This window comes from Nesoenas mayeri (assembly GCF_963082525.1).
Source record: "Nesoenas mayeri genome assembly, chromosome: 20".
Taxonomy (NCBI): Eukaryota; Metazoa; Chordata; class Aves; order Columbiformes; family Columbidae; genus Nesoenas; species Nesoenas mayeri.
The window spans coordinates 7,863,927-7,891,191 of record NC_137569.1 but is presented as its reverse complement, the minus strand read 5'-3'; the positions used below and the strand labels follow the sequence as shown (position 1 = coordinate 7,891,191).

The following is a 27,265-nucleotide window of genomic DNA, read 5'->3' as shown; positions in this document are numbered from 1 at the left end:
GAGTAGAGCTGAGGATACGTTATCAGGATGTACAAAAATCCTCAGGTCCCCAGTTTTACTCCTCTGCAGAATTGCGTTGGTGCGCTGCAAACCGTACGTGCAGCGACGCTTATTCTGCGAAGGCTCGACTGCCAAAAATAAACCTCATTGGGATTCCTGAGATGGCTGCTGTCAAGAAAAGTCAAATTTGGAGCTTTAAGCATGCGAACAGTGTCATTTTAAAAAGTCTGTTCGCCAAGGAGATAAATAGGGATTAGCCTCACAAGCTGCTTTAGCTCCGCCGCATCCCGGTGTGTGTGAGGGACGAGGTGCCGGCACCAGGAGGATGGAGCTTGTGTTGCGGTTCGTCCGCTTGGCCAAATCCTGGCCAGGGCTGCGGCAGGAACGAGCGAGGACGCTGTCCTGGCAAAGGGACAGCGTGCACGGGGTGACCGTGGGGATCTTGGTGCTATGAAGATGTGTCATCCCCAGCGTGGTCTCCTGAGCCGTTTCTCCAAGTCTTGACTGCACAGATTTACTAAAGACCGGGACAGAAAAGTCTTGCCGGGCTGGGTTGGAGCATCCGCAGCCCCAGGGTTTTGTGCGGTGGCTGAGAAACTGCCTCTCGAACCCATTATCATATACCAGCAAAAAAGGCAAAACCAAGCCAACCCAGAAAATTAAGATGTAACATATCTTTTCCTGAACATCATTACTCTTTGCACTTCTTTTGAGCACTGCCAGTTGAAAAACTCTCTCTCTTTGTAGCTACTTTGTCATACTGACCATGCAGATACCTCTTTATAGTCATTCGTTTCACCATATTTTTCTCGAAGTTTCCTTTGTGGGTGTGAACCATGAATTTTTGGTATAGCTTTTGGGTAAGCTGTGTGAGCCTCAAAGAGCTCTGTCCAAAAACGCTTCAACAGATACTGAATCAGCAGCAGCCTTTTGCCATTGCAAACAATTGCCAGGTATATCCTGAAAGCAGTTCCTTCCTCTTGTACGGTTCCAACAACATCATTAAAAAAAAATCTTGTCCTTTGTACTTCCTCCCTCCTCCATACATGCACATATCTTGTACTGAATTCATTTTTCAGTCCTGACTTTGTGCAAACACAATGTTGTGCTGCAAGCATTAAAAGGCAATTTAGTACTCAAAGGATTAAAAGCTCATGTTAAATTGAAGACTACACTTGGCATAAACATTAAAAATTGACAGAACACCCTACACATTAACTGCACCAGGGCTCCATAATTAGCATTTAAAAGTAAAACATCATTTCCTTACTGTTTCCTACTTACTCATTTATAATGCATTTATTATAATATGGTTGTGAATATGGGGCTTTCCACTATTGTCAGTTAGTAAATAAAAGAAAAACCTTATTCCTGTTAGAGACATGGGCCTATATACAAGGGATTGGGGATGAATGGTTTGTTCATCCAAATCTCAAATGCGTGATGAATCAGCAGTGACTAACTAACCTCATTCTGGGTTTAATTCTCTTACAAGAGCATCCACAGAGAGAGCTCCGGGCTGGGCAGCGTTGGGTTTCGTTGTCTGGCATCGGCAAAGCCAACACGGGATAAACTCTACTTGTAGGGATTTTGATGTATTGTGTTGGGTCTAGTGCTGTGCAATGTGGGAAAATAGATAGATGGCTCATCCTGTAATGTGGAAAATTTGTTGCAGATTGGAATTTGAATGCAAAAGAAAAAGAATGAGAAAGCAAATCTCATTAGAGAAGCGGAAAAAAAAAAAGAGACTATCAAATGTTAAAGGAGTAGTACTTTATTGACTTGTTTTGGTTGCGGATGAGATAGTGTTTTATTCATGCATACTAAGGCAGACCTTTTTGGTCATTAAAAATGGAAGGTAAGATGGCCAAGCACTAACTCTGCTGGGCTCCACTGTACTTGCGTGTTGGATTTAAATCATGCCCCGTTTCTGCACTGGCCCGACATTGCCTTTATTACATCTTTCTTCCCATTCCGCATCCCCTAAAACCACTTTCCTGTACTTCAGCAAATCCATCAGGCTTCAGCCAAACCTTTCCTTTTAACAGATCCATAGCTCTTGACACACTGGGATAATTTTAATTAGGCAGCTTAGCTCATCCTGGATGTCATTTGATCAAGATTACAGTTTCCCAAAAAGTGTCCCCACGTCCAGACCTGGGTCAGTGAGCAGACGTTCCTTTTCTCCAGCACAAAAGGAGATAATTCACTCTGCTGGTCAAGGCAACCACCTCCAATTGTGTCCGGTTTCCACTGGTGCCGTGCACCGGATCAAACCCCAACCCTCTTGTTCAGGGTGGGTTTGCAGATGCCCCACGTTCCAAGCGACGAGGAGGGAGCCAGACACACCATTTCTATGAAAACCCACCACCGTTCGCATCCAAAAATGCGACAACATGCAAATCATCTTGAAAAAGCTCCACCGTTCCGTCTGCACAGCTTGCTGACATGATAAACTTCTTTTTGTTCCTGCTCTGAAACCTCACATCACACCCCGCGTCCTCCGGGGTCGCTGCTGCGTGGAAGACAAGACCACGTTTTGTTCCGGCTCTGTGAAATGCAATTAGAAGCCCCTCCGCTGCCAGCGGGAGCTTCGGTTGAAAGGAGAGATGGGGAAAAAAGGGACCTCCCCGCCGTCCAGCAGTGTGTTGACTTTGAAGTCCCGGACCATCTTTTGTCCCCCCCAGAGGGCCTTTAATCAGGACCTTTGCCTTGTCATTTGGGGAGGGGGGGAACCTGACACAGTTGGTGGGGCTGTCCCTGTGTGCGCCAGGAAGAAAAGTCTTTGTCAGAAATTTCCAGTGACCCAGGCACTTTGTTTCTTTGTCTCTCCCAGACGACTGTTTGAACTAAAAAGACGACGAAAACTCTGGTATGTGCTAACAGTATTTTAATGGGGAGCCCGGCTGACTTCTTGTGAGCTTTCCTGCCAGGTCCAGGGCAGCCATGAGGCTTTTGGTCTGAAGGCCTCTTAAAATAAACCCAGTTCTGGCAGGTTTTTATAGCCTTCTCCTCTGTGTATGTCCTGGGTGATACAAAGAGCCTCACACCATAATATTGCAACACGCAGCTAAGTAGAAAGACTTAATTATCATCTTATGTGTAATATTGTATAGACAAAGCTCAGCGTGCTAATGCTTGACATTTTGGTTTTTGTGGTGTGTTTCGGAGCAATTTATAAATCAGCAAAAACTGCTTAAATATGTAGATGTAAACCCCAAGCATCACATACATTATATACATTTTACGAATTGTGGAAGCACTAAGATAGACGTGAATGTGGCCTCCGGTGCCAGGATGGAGGTGACACATGGCCAAGGACGGATGGTTTCTGCTCTGTTTTCTGTAGCATTTTATGGATGAACAAAATTGCTCCACTGAAATGCTGAGAATTATGTTAAAACTCAGCTTGCCAGTGGTTTTCATTGAAAAATCTACTTGAGCTACTTTTGAAATAATTTTTTATGTATCCGTTACAATCTCGCTTTGCCACTGAAATATGTACGTTTGCACTCATAACTATGAGTTTTATTCCTCAGGTAGAGGCATAAAATAGTACTCAGTGCTTTTTAAATGATATAAAATATTTCTAAAGTAACTCTTCCATCCCAGTTAAACAAACATTATCTCCTTACCTTTTTTTTCATTCACGTTTTGATATGCTGCAGCTTTTTCCCTACGTTAAATCAGTTCCTCTTTAGGAAATGTGAATTATTAATAAAGGGGGGGAGGGAAGAAAATATAGGAACAAATAAGTAACTGTGATAAGATCTGGCAGCCTTTCTTAGAGGTGCGTGTGGCATAGAACGTGTATTATCAAAACAAGTTAAGTTTCCTCATGACTCTCATGTGTTATATTAGGTTCTCAAAGCACACCTTCTCCAGTAATGCCTGGAGTGATCCAGACTGGATAGAGATCAACTGATTAACTGGATCTCAGGAACAATAGCTCGGCTTTGGTATCAATTTTACTCCTTTGGCTTCCTCTCCATGACCTTCCTATCATTAATTTTTATGTGTATTAATTTGTATTTGTCCCTTTCTTCTTGGAAATTCAAACATTTACCTTGAAGTCAACACCAAGCCTTCATCCTGCAGTCACTCATGTGTTCCATCCCGTTTATGAAACGTTACATTACAACAGAAAATAAACCTGCCTGCTCCTGCTAGCACAATAACAATACACACGGTATTGCATGCAACATGGCCGACACATTAATTAATAATAGAGGGACTTTCCGTAATTAATCTTGAACCTCCGCAGTCCTGGCTCTCCCTGGGTTACCTGTGTATTTCTCGCTTCTTTGCTTTCTCAGTAGCTGTGGTTCAGCCTTGCAAAGGCTCCGGCCCTAATCCTGCAAAATTTATAAAATAGCGTTTAAGTTTGAATGCCAGAAAGCTTCAAAAGGACTTCTTTTTGCTTAAAGTTAAACAGATATTTAAGTACTTTGCTAGCTTAGGGTCAAAGTGTTCAGCACCTTGTTGGACGATGTCTCATCTGCCTCCTCATTAAAGATACATCAGAACATTTGGCAAGTCTTTATCAAGCAGAGAGGTGCAGCCAATTGACTTTATGTGACAGCTGAAAGTGAAGGAGATCAAGGGAGCCTGGGAGACAAAGAAGTTCAGTTTTGTTAGAATCTTAAATGAAAGAAAAATAGGGTTTTGAGAGCTAGTAAAAATTGTTTCTTGTGTTAGAAGGATTTTGTTTTTCCAGAGGACTTTAGATCTGGTCTTTTTGAGAGATTTGGATGTGGGGATGGAGGGCGGACTAGAGCAGAATCCATCAGCTTTTGTTGTCCACCTTTTGGTTGGAGCACCATGACTTGTCGCAGCATTTGGAACAGACTTCTGCAATCCCAGGTGAAGATGCACATGCAAATTGGGAGCCTTGAAGAAAATATTAGCGAGGTTCTCACATAATTTTGACAAGTAAGAAACAGCGAGGTGCCTGGTAGGCTTAATGCTGAGTGAAACCAGGCTGCAAGTTTACAACAAGGGGTCAACTATATGACATGAATGCATCTCCAGCATTTCCAAAATGATGACCAGGGTGAAGTTGTCTCTTTTGGCTGCAACATTAGCTTGATTAGTTCTCATGATACAAATTAAATGGTTGTTTGCGTTTGTATTTCTGTTAATGATCGTATGAAAAAGCTATTTGTTTTAAACACAGCATTGTGTCCGGCCTTTCTCTGGTGCTGTAAGCTCAGCACGTCTGCGTGATGGACCCTTTCGTTCCATAGCAGAAGGCTGCAAGGTCCTGGGTGAGGTTCTGCTCTCACCAGAGGATCAAATAGCAGATGAAACTGGGCAACGCTCAGTTTTTGGCACTATCTGCATTTGCCTCATTGGATGTTCCTCCCCTGAGGAGCAGGAAATAACCAAATCTGTTGTCTCCTGTTCACTGTCCTGCCTGTTGCAAGGAGTTTCTCCTCCCGTGTGCTTGTGCTGCACCTCATGCCATGAGACCTCTATCAGGAGCTTTTTCTGGAGCCCAAACAGTCAAGCCCACCAGCATGATGGCCAAGGTGCATTTTTGGAGGTCCCAAGAGGTGGAAAAGAGGTTAGTGTTGTCCCTCGGGTGATGGTGGCCCCTGCTGCAGGGACAGAGCTGGAGTCTCCCAGGGACAGCTGCGCTTTGGGCAGGTTTTGGGCAGTTTTCTCCTATTTGATGAGCAGCCCTCCCTGTGAGAGAAGTCTGGCCTTCCCCGAGCCACAGGTCGGCACAGCGAGCTGCCTGGTTCCCCCAATGCTTTACCACATGGGAGGAGACTTGGTCTGTCTATGCCTTTTTTTTCCTACATCCTGAAGCTTAGATGCAACTAGAAATTTGGGTTTTTTAATAAAAAAGATGGCATAAATGTAAAAGATGCAAGTGTCAGGTTTACATTTATCCTTATAAGGCACATCGGCAGTAGATGTGCATTTCTGCTAGGCTTATTTATTAAAGTGCTCTGCACGGCAAAGGAGGTATCTCCAGTGTTATTTTCAGGCTCAGCGAACTCCAGAATGTATTTGTGAGTTTTCCAGTTGCGATGACATCGGTGTGGAACCGCGAGGAAGGGGACTCAGTGACAGCAGGCGGCTTTCCTGCCACCGCTAATTTACTGTCTTTCTAAGAACCAAATCCCAAACACTTGGAGTATTAACATCATTTCAGCTCTTAAGTAAAACTAAAGAAGTCTTTTCATCTTTCCATTGAGTGGCGGGCTCCTTAAGTAGATCACAAGCTTTATGCTGCTTTGTCTGAGCGAGGAGGAAAACTTTAATTGTTCCCATCTTCTAGTGCAGGTATTGATTAATAAAATGTATTAGCAAAGATCTTGGCCTACTTTTTGCACCATCAAACAAGTACTTAATGACTGTATTACTATGAAAATGGCATCGCTTTAAAGCATTGGATTTGAGCCCCTTTGTACTTTGCTTTCATTTGATTTTTTTTTTCTTATCCCATTATGAACAATAAAGTTTCTCCCATACTTTAATATTACCCAGCGGAAGGGAGAGGAGGTGGTGAGTAGCTCTTAGCTGAGGGTACCAAACCGGGCCAAGCTGGGAGCTGCAGGGAGGCTCTCTGCAAGTGCAGACTGGTCAGCAGGCAAATGGTAGATGGTAAAGCCAGATAATTTACTCTAATTTAGTATTTGGTGGGTAGGAATATTAATATGACTCACATGCTAAGTTGGAGAAGGCGTGTTTATGAGGAACACAACTAATAGGTCTGTGTAAGATGAAGAGTGCTGCCTTCCACCTCATTTCATCGGTTGGCCTCATTTGAGTCCCAGTTGTTGAATCTCACTTATTTTACCTCCCTTTGCAGCTTTGTAGCTGCCTCCCAGCCTCCTCCTCCCACCCGCGTCCCTGCGCTCGCCACGCGTGTCACGCGTCACACATAACGCGCCCATATTTTGCGCACTTGCTGAGCGGCAAATCCATGTGAGTTGGACCAATTTCCCCCTTACTGTTAGGGCCCCATAACGCTCCCCTTTCTTAAGCACATCTTCTCATATTGTAGCTGGGAGTTCTTGGAATTCCTCCCGTTTTATAGCCTCAAAATGCACCTTGACTCAGTCTTGATAAACCACTCCTGTTTGCGCCTTGCCAGGCCACAATGTCATACTAAATACTTCCAGTTTAGAGCACGTTGAGCATTAATACAGAATTTTTAGGGCCTGACAACAATTTGATGCTTCAGTCTTGATGCTTTTACCCAGCCCATCTTTGCCCATCCCTGCTAACTTCTTCCATCCAGGCTGGCTGTCAAACCTTGGGGGGCTTATGGTGACTGGAACGACAACACGTTTCTTGCTGCAAAAGAAGTATTATTGCAGAACACTTCATAATCTGTAAATTTGGAATTAAGGCCCAACGTTTTATAGTACCAGTACTGGGAAGTCCCATGTCTGTAACTAAAAAAACCACCATGGTGACAATAACACTTGGATTTTATGCAATGCTTTTACAGCCAGTGCTGAAAATTGAGGCGTAGAGGAGTGAAATTAGAGTCCAACTGCCTTCCACACCAGGGAAAACCTGAAAATACACCCACAGCTGACTCGGAGTCTGCAGCTGCTGGACCAGACTCATCCCTTAAATAAAATGTGTGCTAGTCCACCTGTGCAGACACGTCGGTCTGCGGCTCTGCTGCTTGGGTGCCACGGTGAGAAACACGGTCGCGTCGCTTAAAAATAGCCAGAAAAGGACCCTTAGTCCTTTCTTGCCTTGTTCCCTTCACATTCACAAATGTTCATCTCCGTCTCTCCTTTTTTTTTCCATCCTTCCTAGGGGCGATGACTGACAGATTAATATATGTCTAGCTACGTGTCTTAGAAATCAAAAGGAAGGTGCTGTCAGAATCGCTTGTCAGAAAATGAGATTAGGCACACTTGTCATTTGCTGAGGATTGCAGTCTTTCAGAGATAAGGTTGCATTTAATGAGTGTAAAAAGCCTCCTTGTGAAAAAGGGGGTGGTGCAGGAGAGGGAGAATGATTATTTTTCTGGTGTCAGCTGAGTGCTTTATCATCTCCCTCGATGCGCTGGCACCCTGGCAGGCGCTGATAATGGCTGCTGGGGCTATTGCACCTCTTCAGCTGCTCGGCAGCTTCAAAAGTGATGACTTGTTACCTGCTTTTAAACTCTTCTTGGATGTCGAAACCCACCATCCTAAGGGAAAGGAGCAAAAGCACGTATAGTGTGTTTTAAAGAAAGACCTGTGAAAACACACAGCACAAAGGGAATGTGCTAAATGTATAGCCACTTTCCCCGGCAAACTATAAAGAATACTCAGCGGGTTTCAGTGAAATATGGAACTTGTCTGACAAGTGAAGGATAACTAATGAGAAACAGAGCTGGATCCCACTGAAACCAATTGTGTTTTGTTATGGAAAATATTTATCAAGCTTTTTTTTTCATTTGTTGGTTCTCCTAACAGTGCCATAATAACTCCTCTTATGTATGTTATTCGGTTTCTCTCATATACATCTCGGTTATTTAAATCTGCAGTGAGGTGGGGGTTTTTTGGTTATCAATTGGATGTTGTCATATTGTACATGAATATTTTAAGGGAATGTTTCATTCATCAAAGTAATGGTCATTCTTTTGCCAAGTTAATGTCTTTGCACTGTTTAGAAGCTGGCTAAACGTTCAGATTTATTGTTCATAATGTACTATCTAAATACGAGATGACAGTCAGAAATGGAATTTATCTCTTCAGCAGAAGAGACCCTACATTAGCTGCACGTTTCTGCAGTAGTATTGCTTTACTTGGCATACCTCCTTGAAAATTATCCTTGGAAGAATAGATTTCTGTCGTATATTCTCCTCATCAAATGACTTGTGATTTTCATTATTTTGGTTGAATGTTAGAAAATGAAAGAAATTACTTGATTGGCTTATGGTGCTGATTCAGCATTTTCTGGGCTAAAAATGACCAGAAAGACAGAATGGGATTACGGCACGCAATAATGGACGCTTTATTCAGCGATAAGAAAGTCTCTTCTTCTGACTGAGAAGAAGAGAATGGCAAATATTTCTCTCATTAGTTGATTCAGTACCCAGATATTGACAGACAAATTAATTTGAAATACTACGTCAGTTGCAGAACCTGCTAGCGGCAGAAATTAGGGGAGGATAATGGCCACAGCTGAGGAAAGGTGCAGTTATGAAGTGCACTCACAGGAGCGCTAGTGGATGGGGAAGAGTTTATATTGTATCTTCTTACTCAGGGATAGGATCTTACAAACGGCCCCTGTTACACCGGAGTGCAGGGAGCAGCAGCTCAAGAGCCCAGCGAGGTCTCTAGGAGCTAAACCATGTTCCATCATATATTTAGTGATTCAGAATTCAAACCACAGGAAGGTATCCAGAGGAAGAGATAAAATGCATGTGTTTTCTGGTTGAAAAGTAATAGTCAGTTTGTGGATTCTTGCTCGGAAGGGAAAGGAAGGGAAGGGAAGGGAAGGGAAGGGAAGGGAAGGGAAGGGAAGGGAAGGGAAGGGAAGGGAAGGGAAGGGAAGGGAAGGGAAGGGAAGGGAAGGGAAGGGAAGGGAAGGGAAGGGAAGGGAAGGGAAGGGAAGGGAAGGGAAGGGAAGGGAAGGGAGACTGTGGTGTTCACCCCGAAGATTTTGTGCTGTTTGGAGAAGGCTCAGGGAGAAATGGCTTCATATTTGTAGGACAGCAGTATAGTACAGCAAATGGGTTCAGAAAATTATCAAAACCTCCTCCAGATGTGCAAAACTGGCCTAAATTCTGTCCTCAGAAGCAGTGGAAACCACTTAGTATTTTATAGGATGAGGCCCACAAGGATAGGGAATAGAGAGCAGCCCTATTGTTCCCTGAGCCCCACTTTTTATCTTTGTTTCCATTTGAAACCAAAATCGTAAAACTGCCTGCAGAGCAGTTGCCTTGCTGTTCCTCTAAATGAGAATTCCAGCTTTTATGCTAATTCAGTTTCAGGTTTCTTTGAACCTGCAGTTTATGGGCCTCTGCTTAAAACTGCAATCTGTTCTGCATAAAAGGCAGGATTACAAAGTGCTTTAGTTTTGCAAATGCTGCAGAAAAATAAAAATAATAAAAAAAAGTTGCACTGTCATTAATACGCTCTGGCGGAAGTTTTCTGCTTTGTCAAATGAAAAGCTGTACTGGCATTGAGAACATACCCAGTGATGTTACATAGTCCCAGCAGTTCTGTTGCCCTCTAAAAGGAGACAACGCTGCACGCACACCCAGGCCCACAGCCCGGCCTTGCCATTTACTTTTACTACATCTGTTGCTACTTTTTCTGGCATAAACCAGCAGTGATTTTGTTGTTGTTTAGGTCACTCTCAAGAACAGGTCCTTTCTTGAACCTCTTTAAAGCATTAGCGTTTAAGTACTTTCTGGGCGGGATGTTATGCCATGGCTTGCTGTTCAAAGTCATAAAACTCTGCTGATAGCTCCATAAATTATTTTCTTAGGGAAAAAGAGCCTGCATCTCTTCTCCAGAAATGGGCAAAATTATGTATGTTTTCAAAGTATTATGGGGGACTTTATAAGGCATCGTAATCACGCTCCGAACTCAGACACCGCTGTGTCTTCTGGAAAGATTAGCAATTTAATGGAAACATAAATGTTTCCAGTCTTCCACAGAATACCAAAGAATTGGAACCTCCAGTTTTCACATTGCCAGGAAAAAGCTGCAGAACCTTCCAGGTGAGGTGAGGTTTGCCATCAATAATTTAATCCAATATAATCTGCTGTAATTTCAATATTCACTTCCTCCTTGTGCCAGAGATGGGTAATTCTTCTTTGGAATCACTCTATGACTTGGAAACAAACGCCTGCTTCTCTGCTGGCTGTCTAAGCGGCTTTAGGTCATTTTCATAAAATGCTTGGATCTGAAAACCTCTTTCAGAGAGTGAAAGATCTTGAAATCACTTTTGATCCAAGTTCAGCGCACTTCATTTGGCTGTTGTTGTGGCAGAAACAAATGTCAACGCTGACAGAGACCACAGACAGATGAAAAAATTCTGGCAAGGTCCCACATAGATAAGAGACAAAAGGTTTCAAAAACCTACCCAGGCATATCCTAAACCACGGGAAAGTGTTGCTGTCAAGAGAGGGGGAAGCTCAGTCCAAAGGCCATTGAAGTCATTAGGAGACAGTGCTGCTCTTTGAGGTTTTTTTCTTTGATTCAATTTGGCTTTGGGTGAATTCCTAAACTCCAGACTTCTCATTTGGAATTATAAAACGCATTTCGTGCATGTATAATGTTCCAGTAGGAAAACAGAGGTCCTCTACTTATCTCTAAGGCACGAATAATGAACATAATGAGGCCCACAGCCCTGCCAATAAACCTTAACAGCCCTAGGGAGATGGGTAGGTAAATGCATTTCTGATTTTGTGTATGCTGAGATTTCAGGTGTGGCCTGTGGTTAACGCTTGAAAAATCCAGTGCAGACAAGTCTGCAGTTTAATCCAGGCTAAATTTATCAAATTAAAGTCTTTTGAGGAGCCTAGGCTTTAATTAGACCTGTTCTTACCATGCTGAGATGTGGAAAGTCTTGACCAAAGTGCTCATAGAATATATGAGCTGCCACACCTAAATATTATGCATTTAATTCCCTGTCCAGGTACAGCCTCGCTGTCCGTGCCGCCCCCAACTCCTCCAGTTCTTGTGCAGAGAACACTCTGCCATTTTAATGCCTTTATTTTGTTTTCCTTGGTGAAGATTGAGAGCTGCACTCAAGCCATCCATTTCTTTGGCTGAGCTCGTGAAATAGCTGGTGGGCTGCAATGGCTCTTGGCCGCTCTCCACTGTTTATTCTAGAAACCAGACGTGAAGCCATCTCTGTTGGGTTTCTAGAGGAGGAGATGGAAACCACCTCTCTGACAGCACAGTGTGACTCTTTGCAATATGTATTTATTAGGAGATGCAAAAACCTGTGAAATTTTAACAGCCACAGTCCATGCTCAGATGTGTTGTAGACATCCAGGGATGACCCTCCTAAGGCGGGCAGCTTTGAAGAGCTCTTATTTCCATTGCTGTAACCAGCATCTGAAGTTGGCCATGATTTTTTAATTTTCTGATGAAGCCAATTTGTCACAGTTTTACCAAAGTATCTTCTGTCCTGATGAAACATGTAGCAAAAGCACTGTAATGTTCACAGCTGTGGGCTGAATTGGGTTGGGGGCTGTAGTGGATGTGTTTGCCTCCTGCTTATCGTTGTCATTCCCATCATGTGGCTGTCTCAGTGGAAACCACGACAGTCAATGCAGCTGTACCTCAAATATGAGTTTTAGAAAAGCCACATTGTAATGCTGAGGAGGAAGACTGTTCTTAAATGGGTCATACAGTGATGGAATGAGGAATGAGTGAGAAACATTTGCATAAAAGGCTGTAGTTCTACATGAGTAATTGGTAGGAAGGTTTCCCAGGGGCTTTTTCCTTAAGCAGAGCGTTACTCCTTGTGTGGACAGTTCAGAACCCCTGTCCCGTTGGGGTGTTTGCTGCGGGCAGGGCCTGGAGCTGCCACACTGGTGGGTGGGTGGCTGCACCAGGTCCTTGTGCCCACCTCAGTCGCTCTTCATACCCTCCATGCCCTGTCCCCATGGCGAGCTCAGAGCTGGCCCAGGACATGAGTGTGTCTTTTCAGTTTCCATATGGATTTTGGGTGCGTGAAGCTTCTCCTGCCTCCAACCATGCACCTGTAGCTGCTGCTGTGCTTTTCTGTCTGGCGTGGGTAGTTCTGTCTGTTCCTTAAGAGAACCACCTCCTCCAGGCTGAGCTTTGCTGCAGGGGTTAAGGCCAGTAGGGTTTGTCAACCCCATTTCTGAGGATTTAGCTTAAATCCAAGTGGAGCCCACTGGAGTTTAATTCCATTAGCCCGTTATTGATTTGAAACCAATTTCAAGATTTCCAATCTTGAAGACGCTCCCTGGGCATGGCCTTGTGAGCCTGTAAGACCTACCTTAGCTCCTCTCCATTTCCCAGGAAACATCTCGTCCAAGCCAATGAGCGTAACTGCCTCTCATCTTCACAGCAGTCTGGTTTGTAGAAGACACCATTTGGCTCTTACTGCCATGCTGCAGTGAATGATCATTTATATAATAGTGTATCTGTGCATTTATTTTCTGCGGTGGCTGTTACTAATGGTGTGCGGTGCTTAAGGAAAGCCTACAGTGACTAAGAGATTCATTGACAGTAATGTTTGGTGCTTGAACTAGAATCAAGCGAGTCTCTGCAAGCGTAGGAGCCATGGCCCCAGACCCCTGTGTCTCCAGCAGCCACGACAACTTTACCAACAGTTGGAAGTCTCTGTGTGGGCCACCCTGTCGGGAATTGGGGATGCTTTTTTTCTATTTAAAAAAAAAAAAAAGTTAAAAAAAATGGATGCTTTCAGTCGTGTCGCCTCCCGCGGAGCTTTAGCGACTGACACTCCGATCTCCGGGGCCGGGGGGCCGGCTCCGTGGCCGCGAACGGGTCCCCCCCACCCCGAGGAGCGGCCCCGCCGCCGCGGGCGGAGGCAGCGCCGGTCTGGCCGAGCCGCGGCGCGGGGAACCCGCCTCCCGCCGAGGCTCCCCCGGCCCCCCCGCGGAGCGGAGCCCGGCTCGGCGGAGCTGGGCGGGGCGGGGCGGGCGGGGAGAGGGCGGAGCTGGCGGCGTTGGCCGGGTGGGAAGCGGCTCTCGGAGCGCCGCGCAGTGCGGAGCGCCCGGGCGGCAGCGAGGGGTCTGGCCGGCGAGCCCGCAGCCGGGCCGGGCGGAGCAGCGCGGAGCGGAGCGGCCGCCCCCCTGGGGATTACAGGCTTGCGAGGTTGTTTGGACGGGGCCGGAGGAAGTGGGACCGGGCCGCTGGCTCTCCCCGATGGAATTCACCTGAGCGCGGCTGCGGCGAGCCCTGGACGGCGGGAGGGACAGTGCTCCGGCGGGAGCCCGCTTTGTCTCCGGAGAGGACGGGCATGACTTTTTAAAAACAAACAAACAAAAAAAATTACCCCTCAAAAAACCTAAAAAGCAGAAGAAAAAATAAAAAGGCGCCCGAAGGAAGGGACGCGCTGCCGGCTGCAGCTGGAGCCCGCGGAGGGAGGCGCGTTGGCAGGAGGGGCCGCACCGCCCCGGACCCGGAGTTGCCGCCGCGGAGCCGCTGCCCCTGGCTCGCCGCTGCCGCCGCACATGGTTTTCTTTGTCCTGCTGCTGCTTTATTAGCGCTTCGCGGCCGCCGCTCTCCCCACGCCCGCTCGCACACACGCACACCCCTCTCTCTTTCTCTCTCCTCCCAGGGAACCATCTTGCGGGGAGCGGGGAGGGGGGGGCTCGGCTGCCCGGGAAGGATGTTCGCCGGGCGGCCTGCGCACCCGGTCCTCGGAGTTGTTCCCGAAAGGATTAGTTGGGCTTTGGCTGCGGGACTTTGAGAGCCGCGCTGGATCGGAGTTTCCCGGCGCTGCCGCGCACACACACGCACCTCCCGCACCGCCATGAGCGCCGGGCTGGCAGCCGCGCTCAACCCCCGGCGAGCAGGTAAAGCCGCTTCCTCCGGCGGGGCTGGGCGGGGGCGCGGGGCCCGGCTCGGGGTCCCCCCGGCGGCGGGAGCTCGGGGCGCCGAGCCCGGGCACCCCGGGACGGGCGGAGCGGCGCGGCCGAGCCCGCGCAGCTTCCGCGGAGCGCGGGCAGGTGCGCGGTGGCCGGGGCTGGTGCGAATGCTCCGGCGGGGCCGTGCCAAGAATGAGTCAAGCCGCGCTGTCTGGACAGGAAATATTTTAGTCATACATCCACTTGAAAGACAGTACATTCCTTGAGAAGGGAAAAATACTCTTTAGGTAATTTTTTCCTTTTTAAGCCTAGGGATTGCGAACTTGTTTCATTTCATGTTGAAAAGGATTAAGCTGCGCTTGGTAACAAGGGGATTTATAAAGGAAAAGGGCCGAAGTGCAAGGAGGGGAACTGTTTGGAATCAGCTCCGGCTCCGTTCCTCGCACCGACTCCCGAGGCTGTTTGGACGTGGAGCACCCGGGATGGATCCCCGTGATTCCTTAGAATGTAACATATCCAACAGAGAGTGTGTTTCCATCAGCTGCTCAAGTAAGACCTGGCAATTATTAGGATAAAGGGGAACGAAGAGTCCGTTTTGTCAGGATAAAGGGGAATGAAGAGTCAGTTTTGTCTCGGGTAAAAGGACAGCCAGGCTCCTCTCCGTTCCTTAAACATCAAGGTTTGAGCACATTGCCTTCGAGCACCTATCGCGGAAATAAAGGCACTTTGTTGTCTGCCCAGATTCCTGTCAGTACAGAGGGGGTTTTAGGTCAGCACTGCCAAGGCATTGCATTTCATCCTTCTGCGGTAGCGCTGAGTTGTTGGGGTTTTTGCAATTAATTTGGCTTTTTGTTCCTTTACTGTTGTTGCGTGGTATGACCACCTAACTATGGAAAAATGATAGTTGCATAGAAATTGATACAGTATCTGCTGGCAGAGATTGTGTTCACTGCTGTTAATGGTCATGCAGTACCCTAATTAGGGTTTTATATTTAAAAGCAATTTTTAAAGTAAAGAAATAGGCAGTTAAAGTTCCATCGCACAGCTCAAGCTGGTGAAATGGGTTATTTTTATGATAACCCAAGTTGCTCTTCCATTCAGTAGTGTGTGGTCAGTAGTGCAAAATGAGCTGCACTCTCGGACAAGCTTTGTCTTTGTAAAAATGTTCCTCTTTTAGATGCACATTGTACTGATAATCATCCCCCAGCTTGTTCACGAGCGGTTCTCGGGCAGGGTGTATTGTGCCCCTCGGTATGTCCAAGAAGTGCCCCTTACAGATTTCACAACAGTGTTTCCGACCGGTTTATGCCTTAGCACAGAAAAATATTTTGCCTGAAAAACTGTAGCTTAAAAACAGTCCGTTGGTTTGCGTTTGGCATTAGAGCAAACTTCTTAAAACAAAATGCTTTCCTCTTTCTAGTGTTTGGAAAAATGAAGCGAATAGGAAGCTACAGCTTCCCTGAGCTGTTTCAAAATGAAACAGTAAAATAAAGTAATAGCTGGAACTATAAGAAGTTTGCTTTTTACTATTGGATTCTCTTTCTAAAGAGAAAGAATGGTTTGGAGAGTTTTGACTGCTGAGAGAAGGTGCATTTGAAAAGACAACAGCAGCCCAAATTCACTGGAAAAGGTCATTATTTTTAATCAGAGAGCAGGCTGATTGGCAAGGTTAGCAAAGCATTGAGCATCTCTTAATTTGTTGGACTAATATTGGACTGCTCTTTAAAGCACATGTCCTTCTTGATCTCTTCAATTTGTGCATTATTCACATATTTTCATTAATTTAGAGAAAGTCATCACTGAATAATAAATCCATCATTGGGTAATAAATCCAGTGTTTACAAGGTATTTAATTGAGAAGAAATACACCAGCCCAGCTTTTATAGAAGCCAACAGTAATCTAGTAAAATCTGTCTAGAACTCTGCAAATGAGTAAAGCTATTTTTAATAATTAATCATAGAAGTCTTGTATGTTGTCAACTTGAGGGCAGACAAATTATTTCAGTGTATTGCTGCACTATGATATGCAATCTGAACTGCATCGACTTATTTATCGGCGATTTCACACCTAAGTTTTTAGCGCAGTCGAGATATCTAATATATGTTCCTCGTGTGACGGTCTTTATCTGGTTTTGAATTCAGAAATTCCTTCCCTTTAACAAAAACGCTGCAGCCTGCTCTCCTAATAGTGTTTTTAATTATTTCTCGGGAATGCAGTGAGAAAACAGCTCCTAGGAGAAGACTGAAATCTTTCTCAAGTGTTGCGTTTTCCCCTCGTTTGCGATATTTTGTTACTGAGCACATTTCTGCCGACATCTTTTCGCGAATCTCTCTTGGTGGGGTTGGATCCAAGACCCAGCTCAGAATTGCACAGCCCTGTGCTTTGTGAACGTGTAGGCGGTGTAAGTTGAGGCTTTAGATGTACGACTGTGCGTTATGTGTGTGTGTGTGTGCGCAAACACAGCTGGACACAGATGCACAAACTTAATGCTTTCTGCTTTGGGGCTCAGGATGTTTGTAAAATTAACATTTGCAGTGTTGTCTTCCCCAGTCTGGTTTCTTGCCATGATAGTTTCTGAAAGGGGGAGCTTGTTCGTTTCATGTGAAACTTAAATAAAGCTTTTTAATAATAGGTAGAAAGATTAACCGGTGTACTTGTGTACAAACAGTACATGAGGTACTAACACAATATTAGGAGGGAAAAACCTCCCACGGATAAAGGTGGCTGATGAAAAATAAAATGGGTTATTAGTTTATACAGAGCATGGTGTCCAGAATCAATTATTTTGACGAAGGCAAATCTTATGTGGAAATAAATGCTAATACTAAATACTAACATGCTCTTTCTTGTTCAAAGAGTATGTAACAGCAATTTATAAAATTATCTAAGTTATCTACGCTGCTTTAAAGATGGTAAAAATCCAATGGTTGACACAGTAGGGGGTGTCCAAAAATTCTTTAAAAATTAATTAAGAAATCCACAGTTCTGCAGATTCCCAAAACTGTACTGTCTGGTTCAGTCACGACTCTTCTCCACTGCAAAATCAATGTCAGAATGTATTGGATAACTACAGTACAAATATATAGTTTCTGTGCAGCTACTATGTTGAATAAAAACCCCACTTCTTTCTTTATTAAATAGAATCTTTCCCAATAAATATCTGCACTGCAGGGCGGTGAAGCACAGCCACACAGCACCACCTTATGGACACTTCTTCCGAGGCCGCAGCTTCCATGAGCTCTCTTGGTTTTGTCACCTGATTTGTTTCTCTAAGATATACATACATATGTGTGTGTATAAATATACCGCCGTGCCTTTTGAAATCTATCACTTGCAGAAAATGTAACATATTTTTTTTTATTGGTCTTTCAGGCATCTGATGCCAGCTCTGAAAAACTGTTCAACGCTGTTACAAATAAAGGTAAGACTGCAATTCACATCACAAACATATTTTTTTCCCCGCACATTTCTTTTCATGGCAATTTCAATGGGAGATGAAATGTAACTTGTCTCGCAGAAATGTCGCAATCAGCTTGTTAGTGCTTTTTATGTTTCTCTCGGTTTCAGACATGTTCTGTATGCTTGGTAATTGCTTTGCTTAAGCAATATAAAATAAAGGCTTTAAATAATGCATTGCCTGCCAGGTCAGAATTAATTTAAATAACAATATTAGGGAATAGTTTATTTTACAAATGGCTTTAATTTAAGCTCATTTAAATAACTGTAAGAGTTTTCAAAATGTTTTAACTTGATTGTTACTCATCAGCTACATGATAGACGTGGAATTATGAATAGCCAATTTGCACTGCTGACAGTAATAACCAGCCAACGTTTAGTATTCACAGGATAATAGTCATAAACCATGGCTTACTGTGCTGTGTGCTTTCTGTAGAGTTAATAAATGATATAGAGGGCCACATTTAAATATTCAGTATCCCATTAATTTCTTCCAAACAGCAATCCGAAGAGAGAGTGGCTAATGATACAACAGTACATTAAGGGAAAACTTACCCTAAATCAGTGCCAGCGAGCTGCTGTGCAGAGCTGGTCCTGAAGCAGCATTATTAGAAAGGCTGTAGGCTTTGGGGATTTTGTTTTTATTTTTAATTCTTATTTTTTGTTTGGTTTGTGTTTCTGTGAGTAGGGTCGAGGGAGCAGCTCCAGGGATGAGTTGTACCGATGGGTATAATTCAAAGCTTTTAAAATATGTCTGTTTTTCATCCCCACTGCCCTGCTTCTTAATGGCAGCGCATGATAGCTGCTTGGTAAAAGGGTGTGCTTCTGGCTGGAAATCCACGCTATTTTAACTTACTGGGTTTTTTGGAATGTTTAAGTAAGTTTGCATTAAGAGAGGCAGATTTGATTAGTGAAGTCTAGGTGGTTTATGTTGACCGGGTGTGGATTTGCTCAGTGTTTGCCCTGTGTGCTTCTCACCACATTTGGGTTTGTTAGTGCAGTGGGTCATTCTGGGTTTTTTCGGTGTCTTTTAATTCCCTGAAGCTGTGGTGGTTTAACTGCGGACGGTACATGACTCTGTTACATTTGGGATTGCTGTGCTGATACACCGTTGCTTATGAAGTCTTTTGCTGCATATTGAGTTATACCTATATTTAATTGCACTGCGGATCTATATTCCTGTTTTTCATGTATTGGAAGTACAGTCTGGATGGAATATTTCTGTGATCCAACTAGGTTATCTCACTTAGTAAGCTGATAAATCCTTTATGTTTAATTGCACTTACATTTTCCCCTCCATAGGCCGTGAGTAGGTGGCACCGCCAAGTAGAAAGGAAGAGTTGTGTGTTTGGAGTGACCCGAGGGCCCCAAACTACATATGACTGCATCTTTATTTTGCTAATTCACTGTAAAAAGCTTTGGCATTTGAGCAGCCCTTTCTTGGGGCTGGGCCAGGGGAGGAGCAGCCGGGAAGAGCCCACATTCCTGGCCAGGCCTGTAACCAGGGTGAGGGGCTCCTCCCGGCCATGCACACAGAGTAGGCCCCTCTTCCTCTTCCTTTCCCTTCTTTTTTTTTTAAATTTAAACACGTTTCCCACATTCTTATTTGTGTTAACTTACCGAGCTTGATTCGTGGCATCTATTTGGCTGTGAATACCCATGCTTGACAGGGAGCCTTTTCTTCTGAGCTACTTTTCTTTGGTGATTTAGTTCCCTTGAAAGGATTAGGCTTTCTTTGTGTAGCCTAAAATCAACATGGGCTTTTCGAAGATTTGCTTGGGAAACCGTACACAAATAAGCTTTTTAGTTGATGGTAGATTATTCCTTTGCCCCTTATTTCCATCAAAATGGCGTCTTTCTCTTCTCCTCCTGAGTTTCCCCTTAAAGCCATATGCTAATTCCTGTTGGTAACATGAATGACAAGGGAAGAATCAATGCAAATCCAGGTGCGGCCAAACTAGGCTGACTGGTATTTTCTTTTTTATACCCCCCCCCTTTTCTTTTTCCCACTGGGAGAAAGAGATTAAGAGGAAAGAGGGTGGAAAAAGCATAGGGGACAGTTTTGTTAAAGGGATTAGCATTCAAACTGCTAAATATCAGGAAAAGAGCCTCAAAAAAGATCCCCTGTTTGGAGATAATGTCAATAATTGCTTGCAGCCAGGTGCAGCGGGGCTGGCGGTGCTTGGGAGGCTGTTGCCTTCTCTAAGTGTCTGCCCTGGGGAGGGCTGGCGACTGTCAGCTTGATGGATTCCAAGTTCAAGTTCTCTCTCTGCAACTCAGTCTGTTTGCTTCCAAGCCAGTTCTTCCCCTCTGTGTTGTCCGTGGCTGCTTTTGCCAAAAGCAATAAAAGTCACTTGTAAGAAAGGTCAGATTTGCATGGGGTAAATCATCATGAAACCTTCAAAGCGGCTGGTCCAGGCTGGGCGGGCTGGGCCGGCTGACAAGTGTACGTCCCTCTGTGTGCAGAGCCGGGCCTCTCAGATGTCCGTGTCTCATATAGACTTTGGTTTTCCCTTGCCACTTTTATTTTGCAGAATTATTTATAGCTGAGACAGCAGGAAGTACAGATGTATTTACAAAACAGAAATCCTGAAGCATTTTAACCCTTGTAAATACATTTTGTCCCCTTTCTGTCACTTAGTTGTGGACGTCAAGGCTGACAGTGAGGTCAGGTTTAAGGTGTGATGGATTAACATGGATGTGTAAGGTGGAACAGTCCCTTCCTCAGAAATATTAATAATTAAAAAATCTGTAGCAAAGTGAATTCACCCCCAAGCCTCCCTTGAAGAAGTGGTAAAACCCCTTGAGGAGAACTCTCTCAACTTCCATTTAGGAGTTGGCCGCCCTTAGAGCTGATGCATCCCTAAATCTAGAAGGGTCCTGTGAGTTTTGGGGGGCGGCCCGTAGATGTTGGGGACCCTCAGGGCTGGGGTAGGTGTCATGGCCGAGCGATGCTGCGTTGCGGAGGGCTGTGGGGTTCCCGTGTCCCCTCTGAGCTGTCCCTGCTCCTGGAGGCCCCCAGCCCTGCAATGGGTCTGCAGCAGGGCTGGGAATTTAGGAGGGACGTGGCTTGGTCCCCAGGGCAGGAATCGCCGTAGCTGCCGTGGAAATGAGTTGTCCCTGGTTGCGAATTAGAGCATTGCTTGGGCAGGAATGTTTACCTCGTAAGGCTTAAAATTGTCTGGAGAACTGATTTCCATGGAAATCGGGGTGGCTGTGTTGGGAGATAAGCACCTAAAAACTCCTGAGGGTCTGAGCCCTTAGTAATACTTGTAAAAGGAGCGGTTGCCATGTAAATAAATCAATGAGGTGGGCAAGGGATGGGAGAGGAGCACAGCGCATCGTCTGCCTGTCTGTCCCCTCCTGTCCTGCTGGTTTGAGATCGCTGTTTGTAGTCTGTTAAGTCTTTGAAAGAATGTAACTTTTCCTTGCCCTGGGAGAGCGTCAACCTTAGCACCATTAATCCTGGCCCAAGTACAGGCTTTGCTGATGATTTTTTGTAACATGACTTTCCAGCATAATTAAATTCCATTATCTCTTAGTAATTTAAATAGACACATCTGAAGCTGTAGAGCAGGCAGCTCCTACTACTGTGTATTTCATTTATGTGAACTCCCTCCTACGTACCCTTGGAAAACAGCTTTTCCTGGAGGGAGAAATGAGTCCCAAAGTGATGAAGTTTTCATTTGTGCTGTATATTGAAGTTTGCCTTTGATCAGAAACACAATTGGGCTGTTACAGCTTTTCATGTTCAAATTGTTTACAGGATGTTCATGTAAACTTTATGAATTCTTCTGCTTTGTGGCACCACCAGCTGTCAGGGAAATATTTATATTCTCAGCTGGAGGTAGATCAAGGCGTCTGGGTTACTCGTCCTTGCTGGTGGCTGAAATACCAGTCAGATCAAGCTCTGGCTTTTCAGATGGTTCTGGAGCAACATCCTTCCCTAGAAAAACAGGCGTGTTGTTGTTTCTCCCCTCATCTGTCTATGGTGAATCATTTCTTGAGGATCCTCTACAACATCTGTTTCTGTAAACAAGCAGGGAGCTGAAGTTGGCAAAGACTTCTCTGCTGGTCCCATTCACAGGAGATCCTCAGCCGTGGAGAAATGCTCTCAGTAAACCATCCCCACAGCATCTCATGTTAAATATAAGTGGATCTGCTACTATGTAGATGGCACGTGGGCAAGATTAACGTGGTCACTATGCCAGAGAACGGGCTGCTGCTGCCTCCCTCCTTCCTGAGAGTCTGTAGGAATCTACCCAGCATCCTCACTCACTGGGTGTGTGCTCTCAGCATTTTTGGGTGGCTGCTCTGGGCGTATGTTGGTTCTCCACACTACCTCGTCTCACTGAAATGCTGCTTCCCCGCTTGCTGTCAGGGCTCCAGAGCAATCCCAGCGCTGCAGGAAACCCACCCTTTGGCCAGCGAACCCCAGGGACTGCTGAATCATACCACAGGTTCTGCAGATTTCTTTTTTTTCTGCTTGTGACGATGGCTCACCCTTTGGAGACAATGGTGTCTCCTTGCCTTTCTGGTGGAGACTTTTCTGGTGGCTTTGGTTCGCTCGGTTTCCCTGGGCTTTGTGGGTTTCAAATGGCTTTTCAATATTTTCCGTGTCCAAGTTCAGTGTCTCATTAGTGAGGGACTGAGCACTAGAAAAAGCCTCCGGTTTTGAGGACCCCAGGGTTCTTGTACCTGTGAGTTAAATTAGAAGAACTGGTGCATCACTTCACTCGAACTTCCAAGTCAGGCAGACAAAGAAGTCGATCTATGTCTTGAGATGGTCCTTTGTTCCGCTACACAAAAGAGCAAGGCAGTTATTTCTGTGCGGTGAAGGCTTTATCTGAGCAAGGAATGTGTCCTGTAACATCCCCTTATGGCTGCATCTCCTGAGCACAAACCACTCCTCCCCATCTGCACGCTTTCCGTGCCCCTTCCTTCTTTACGCGCTGCTGGTTTTTGGCTGGGGTGCAGCAGTCGGGGGTTGCCGGTGCTGGGAGATACCGCGGTCGCTGGATAACGTGATGGACCCAGCGTTCCCAGAGGGACAGGTGGAAGTCAAAGGTAGCCTCTTCCAAAACCTTTCAGATTCTTAGATCCTAACACAATATTACAAAACAGGACTCTCCCAAGGCTTTGCTGATAATTTTGAAGTTGATACTTCAAAACAAAACCATAAACTAGCCAGCATGGTACAAACACCTTAGGCACTGGCTTTTCTTGAGCAAAATAGTAGGAGGCGGTTGAAGGTTCTGGGCATCCTTGCCCATTTGGGCTGGTATCGAGTACCCTTTGGTGTCAGTTGGTGATCGCGTTCCCCAGGACTTCATTTAAGGCTGTTGATTTTAGCAAAGTCAAATTGTTCCAGTCTCAGTGAGCAAAATGGCAATATTTACTCACACATAATTGTATCTGTTCTGGAGACAGCATTTGTTTAATAGATTAACCTATATTTGATTTTCTCAAAACAAGCTTTTATCAGCACTGGGCTGTTAAATAACACATCGTGGGAGTCGGTTCAAATTAAGGTGGAAAAATTCACCAGAGATAGGAGTGTTTTGGTGACAAAGATCTTGACTTGATATACCTGCAGTCAGTGGGGTCCACGCTGGGGTCTGGAATGAGGTTTCAGAACCGGAGCATCCTGCAGACCTCCCGTGTCTGGCCTGCCATTAGTCTCTCCCTTGTAATAAAATGTTGTTTTCTCTGAAAATGTATGTTTATTTAACTAGGTCTCTTTTTGCTTCACAATCTGGATTCCATTCAGTCAGTTACCACTCCAATTAACTAACAATTATTTAACATTAACAGTAATTACAGACACCAGTTAAGCGCCTACAGATGTCAACTGTTAGCTTTGTACCTAATCACTCAATGAAATGGAGAAAGTTCAACAAACATCAATTAGCCAAGCAATTAGTATGAGGTAGGAAAGAGCATGTTATCGTGTGTGAGCTGATTCAATTTATTTTATTTTGTCAGTAAAACACACACACAGACAAGCAGCAATAAGTTGGAGAGATTAGATAAAGCTGTATTGTTTTGCTGTTTATACAAGATTTTCCCCTCCTCTTCTTTCCCTTACATAACTTAAATGTGCTTTGCCAGGCGTTTGTTATCTTATCAAATACATTTCATTTCGATTGGAAGAGCACAGCAATGTCATTTTCGACGGAGAGGCGAAGACCGTTTATATCAGGTTTACACCAGCCAACGTGAGCTTTACCCCAGCAGAACTGTGACCTTAGCAAAGCTGCTGCTGCGAGTAGGTTTAACCCACAAGTTAAACCAAGAACCATGTGAGCACCAATGCACTTCAGTGCTTGTGTGGCTCAGGAGAAAAGAGTAGGAATGGGCCATAAATTAGTTTTAGCTTCTGAAAGAAGCAGCTGATTTTTAGCCACCACGCAAGGTGTGTTGCAAACCCGTCTTTTAAGGTCTTTTGAAGAGCGCAGAGCTGTGCAGAAAGTGCTCGGTGCGTACGTGGGGTGCCCGGGCTTCCCAAGTACCCAGCTGTGCCACTAACCTGCCCGTTCACCTCCAGAGTCCCTTTTTCTATAGGATCTGATATCTTCTCACTTGGCACGAGTTAACACCTTTTGCTCAGGCTGTCTCACATCCAGCTACTGTTAATTTAAAGAAAAAAAAACGCACTCCAAAGTATCTCACATCCTACAGTCTTGACACTCTGGATGTCAGTAGGAGTTTCACAGGCACGTCTATATGAATTGCGTTGTGGTTTGTTTTAATAGTCTTCATAGCTGTTTAAAAACCAAAGCAAGGAGGCTTTTTTTTCTTCCAGTTCTCAGCTGTCCCTTGAACAAGAATGCCTTTTGCCTTCATCACCGCGCTGACATATCTTAAATGTTTCTCCACATAAAATGAGCCCACAAAGTAAGATATTATTTTATCACGCACACCGCCCACAAAAGCCCATGAAGTTATTTGAATTAGTCACTGTTGTCCAAAGTTCAGGAATCGGAGCGGAGAACCACAGGCAGATTTTGCTGTTGCTTTCCCAAGTCTCAGCTTTTTTCTTTTCTCTAGAAAAGCACAACGTGTGAAGAAACGCTTCAGCGTGTAACTTGAGTGCAATAATACTTGTCTGAGCAGGCAGAAGAACTGAAATCGAGCTTCCAAGTGAGAGCTACCGTGTTCATTCTAGGGACAAAAAAAGACCTTGTGAAGAACGATACTTTGGCCTGGTGAATTTTTACCTTTCTCACGGCTCGGCGCAGATTATCCAAAAGAGAAGGCAGGGCCTTGTCGCGCAGGGATGCCGCTGGTTCTGGAGATCCAGAGAGGTTTGTAAGAGGGCAGTTCTAGTCTCTTGCAGCAGAATAAACAGACCCTAATTTATCCTCCTTGAGGCTTCAGTTCAGTAATGTGCTTCATTGCTTGACTGACGTTAAACACTTGTTAACACCAAGCGTTTACTGAAGTGCTTTGCTGGATGAGAGCCACAGGAGTAAATCCTGACACCCTGGAGACTTTCAGCCACCTGGGCATCACTTATATTTCCTTTCTTTTTGTCCCCAGTGTTCCTCTGTGACTGAGGGGGACTCCTGTTGCCGGTCCCTGTCCCCAGCAGTTCCCTGGTCTCTTGCTGCTCCCTTGGGCTTTACGTGGGCTCTGTGACCTGTGTGATTTCTCACCAGAAATCCCAACGCAGTGAGAAAAGAGGGATGATTTTGCAGCTGAATTGTCCAAAGTGAAAACTCCAGCGCAGGAGAGGGGGCAGAGGGGCTGCCCCCATCACGGCACTGACATGGCTTCACCCCGCGATCACAGCTTGCCCCGATGTCGTTCCACGCATGCAGTTATTTGGTGTAACATGAACTATTTTCCAAGCTAGACGCGAGTAGCAGGGCTGCCAGGACCGTGCTGAGAAACGCTTCAAGTAGCCAGAGTGTGTGTGTCTGGAAGGGCCTTGCACAGTGTTCAGCAAGCTGTTTAAAAAAGCCGGTGTAAATGTATACTTAAAAGTAGCAAACAGAAGAGCAGATAAACCAATTTAAGTGCCTTTTAGAGCTGTTCATGGCCTTGACTTGTATATGTTAGGAGAGTAAGGCAGGAGATGGGAGGGGGGCTTCCTTCTATGCTTATCCAAAATGCGCTGTTCTAAAAAAAAGTCTTGTTGAGCTTTTGACCTAGGCTTACAAAGGGGCTTTCAGTGCAGGGTAAGGAAGAATTTCCAAGGCCAAGAGCACAGGAGTGTCACCCTGCCGCCCTGCTGGAGCCCGTGTTTGCTGCTGCGGGAGTTCCCCGGCACTTGAAATCCTGAGTTTGGACGAGCTCACAGCTCACCCTCACCTCCCCCAGCTCATTCCTGTGTCCTGTTCACAGGCAGAGGAGCCCCCCAAGCCCCCTGTTACCCCCTCACCTCTGGCTGTCTAAAAGCCAAGCTTACACTTGAGAGTGTAGGCTAAGCCTCCATCTGCCTCAGCTCCCTATGGGAACCTCATCACTGGGTTCACATCGTGCTTTGCGGATCCTTTATGGGTTTTGACAAAATGTTGTGGGATCAAGAGACGAGGTGGGTCTGGAGGACTAGGGGTGTCTGGGTCAGCGCTTGGCCCCTGCCGAGGGAGGTGGGGACGAACCTGTGGCTTAGGGGATGGTATTTGTTGGAATGAGAGGGACGAGGCAGAGCACTGCTGGGCTCCCGCAGCCATTTGCTGGCATTTCCAAATATTCCAAGTTAGTGGGCGCTTTTGAAAATCGGAGGCAAAGGAATTTGAGTGGCTTGTAATAGAAAACAGCTGCTGCAGAGTAAGCTGTGTCCTAAGAAAGAATGACTTTGTGAAAATAGGTCTGCTGAGTAATAAAGCCACAAATGAATACTTAGTTCATTTACTAGGTTGTTAGTCCCATAAGCACTTAAACTTCATTTGTTAAAAGAAACGGCGTTTAAAAAATCACAAGCAGATGAGCAAAAGCCTCGATTTTACTTTTGCTTGCTGGTTTTTACTGTTGGTTGGTGGTACAGTTGGAGGTTCTGCAGCTTTCAGGAGGTGTGATCGCTGCTTGGGCGCAGCAAACCTCATCACAACAACAGCACCGTTTTCTGTGTCCTGGGACAGTAACTGGGTGTTTGGTTGTGGTTTTGTTCTTGGGAGGGTTTTTTGTTTGGTAGTGGGTGGTGTTGTTTTCTTTCTTGTTTGTGTCGCCGAGTTAAACTGAGTATTAAAATCAGACTTGGGCTGGTTGTCAGTGCAGGGGAGGGCTGTCTCTGAGGAGGGGTGAGAGGCTGTGCCTGGAGTAGAGCGCCTGTTGTAAACCTCAATCTCTTGTGT

General features: G+C 45.3%; 1 protein-coding gene across 2 annotated transcripts in view; it reads left to right on the top strand.

Moving 5' to 3' along the window:
• AUTS2 (activator of transcription and developmental regulator AUTS2) overlaps nucleotides 1–27,265 on the top strand; it is a gene marked incomplete at both ends in the record, with an annotated part of 710,546 nt that overhangs the window by 628,715 nt on the left and 54,566 nt on the right. For both annotated transcript variants that reach the window (XM_080357101.1, XM_080357100.1), the window contains one exon: nucleotides 17,883–17,931. In XM_080357101.1, the coding sequence (XP_080213227.1) occupies nucleotides 17,883–17,931 (49 nt within the window). The remainder of the gene's footprint in view (nucleotides 1–17,882; nucleotides 17,932–27,265) is intronic.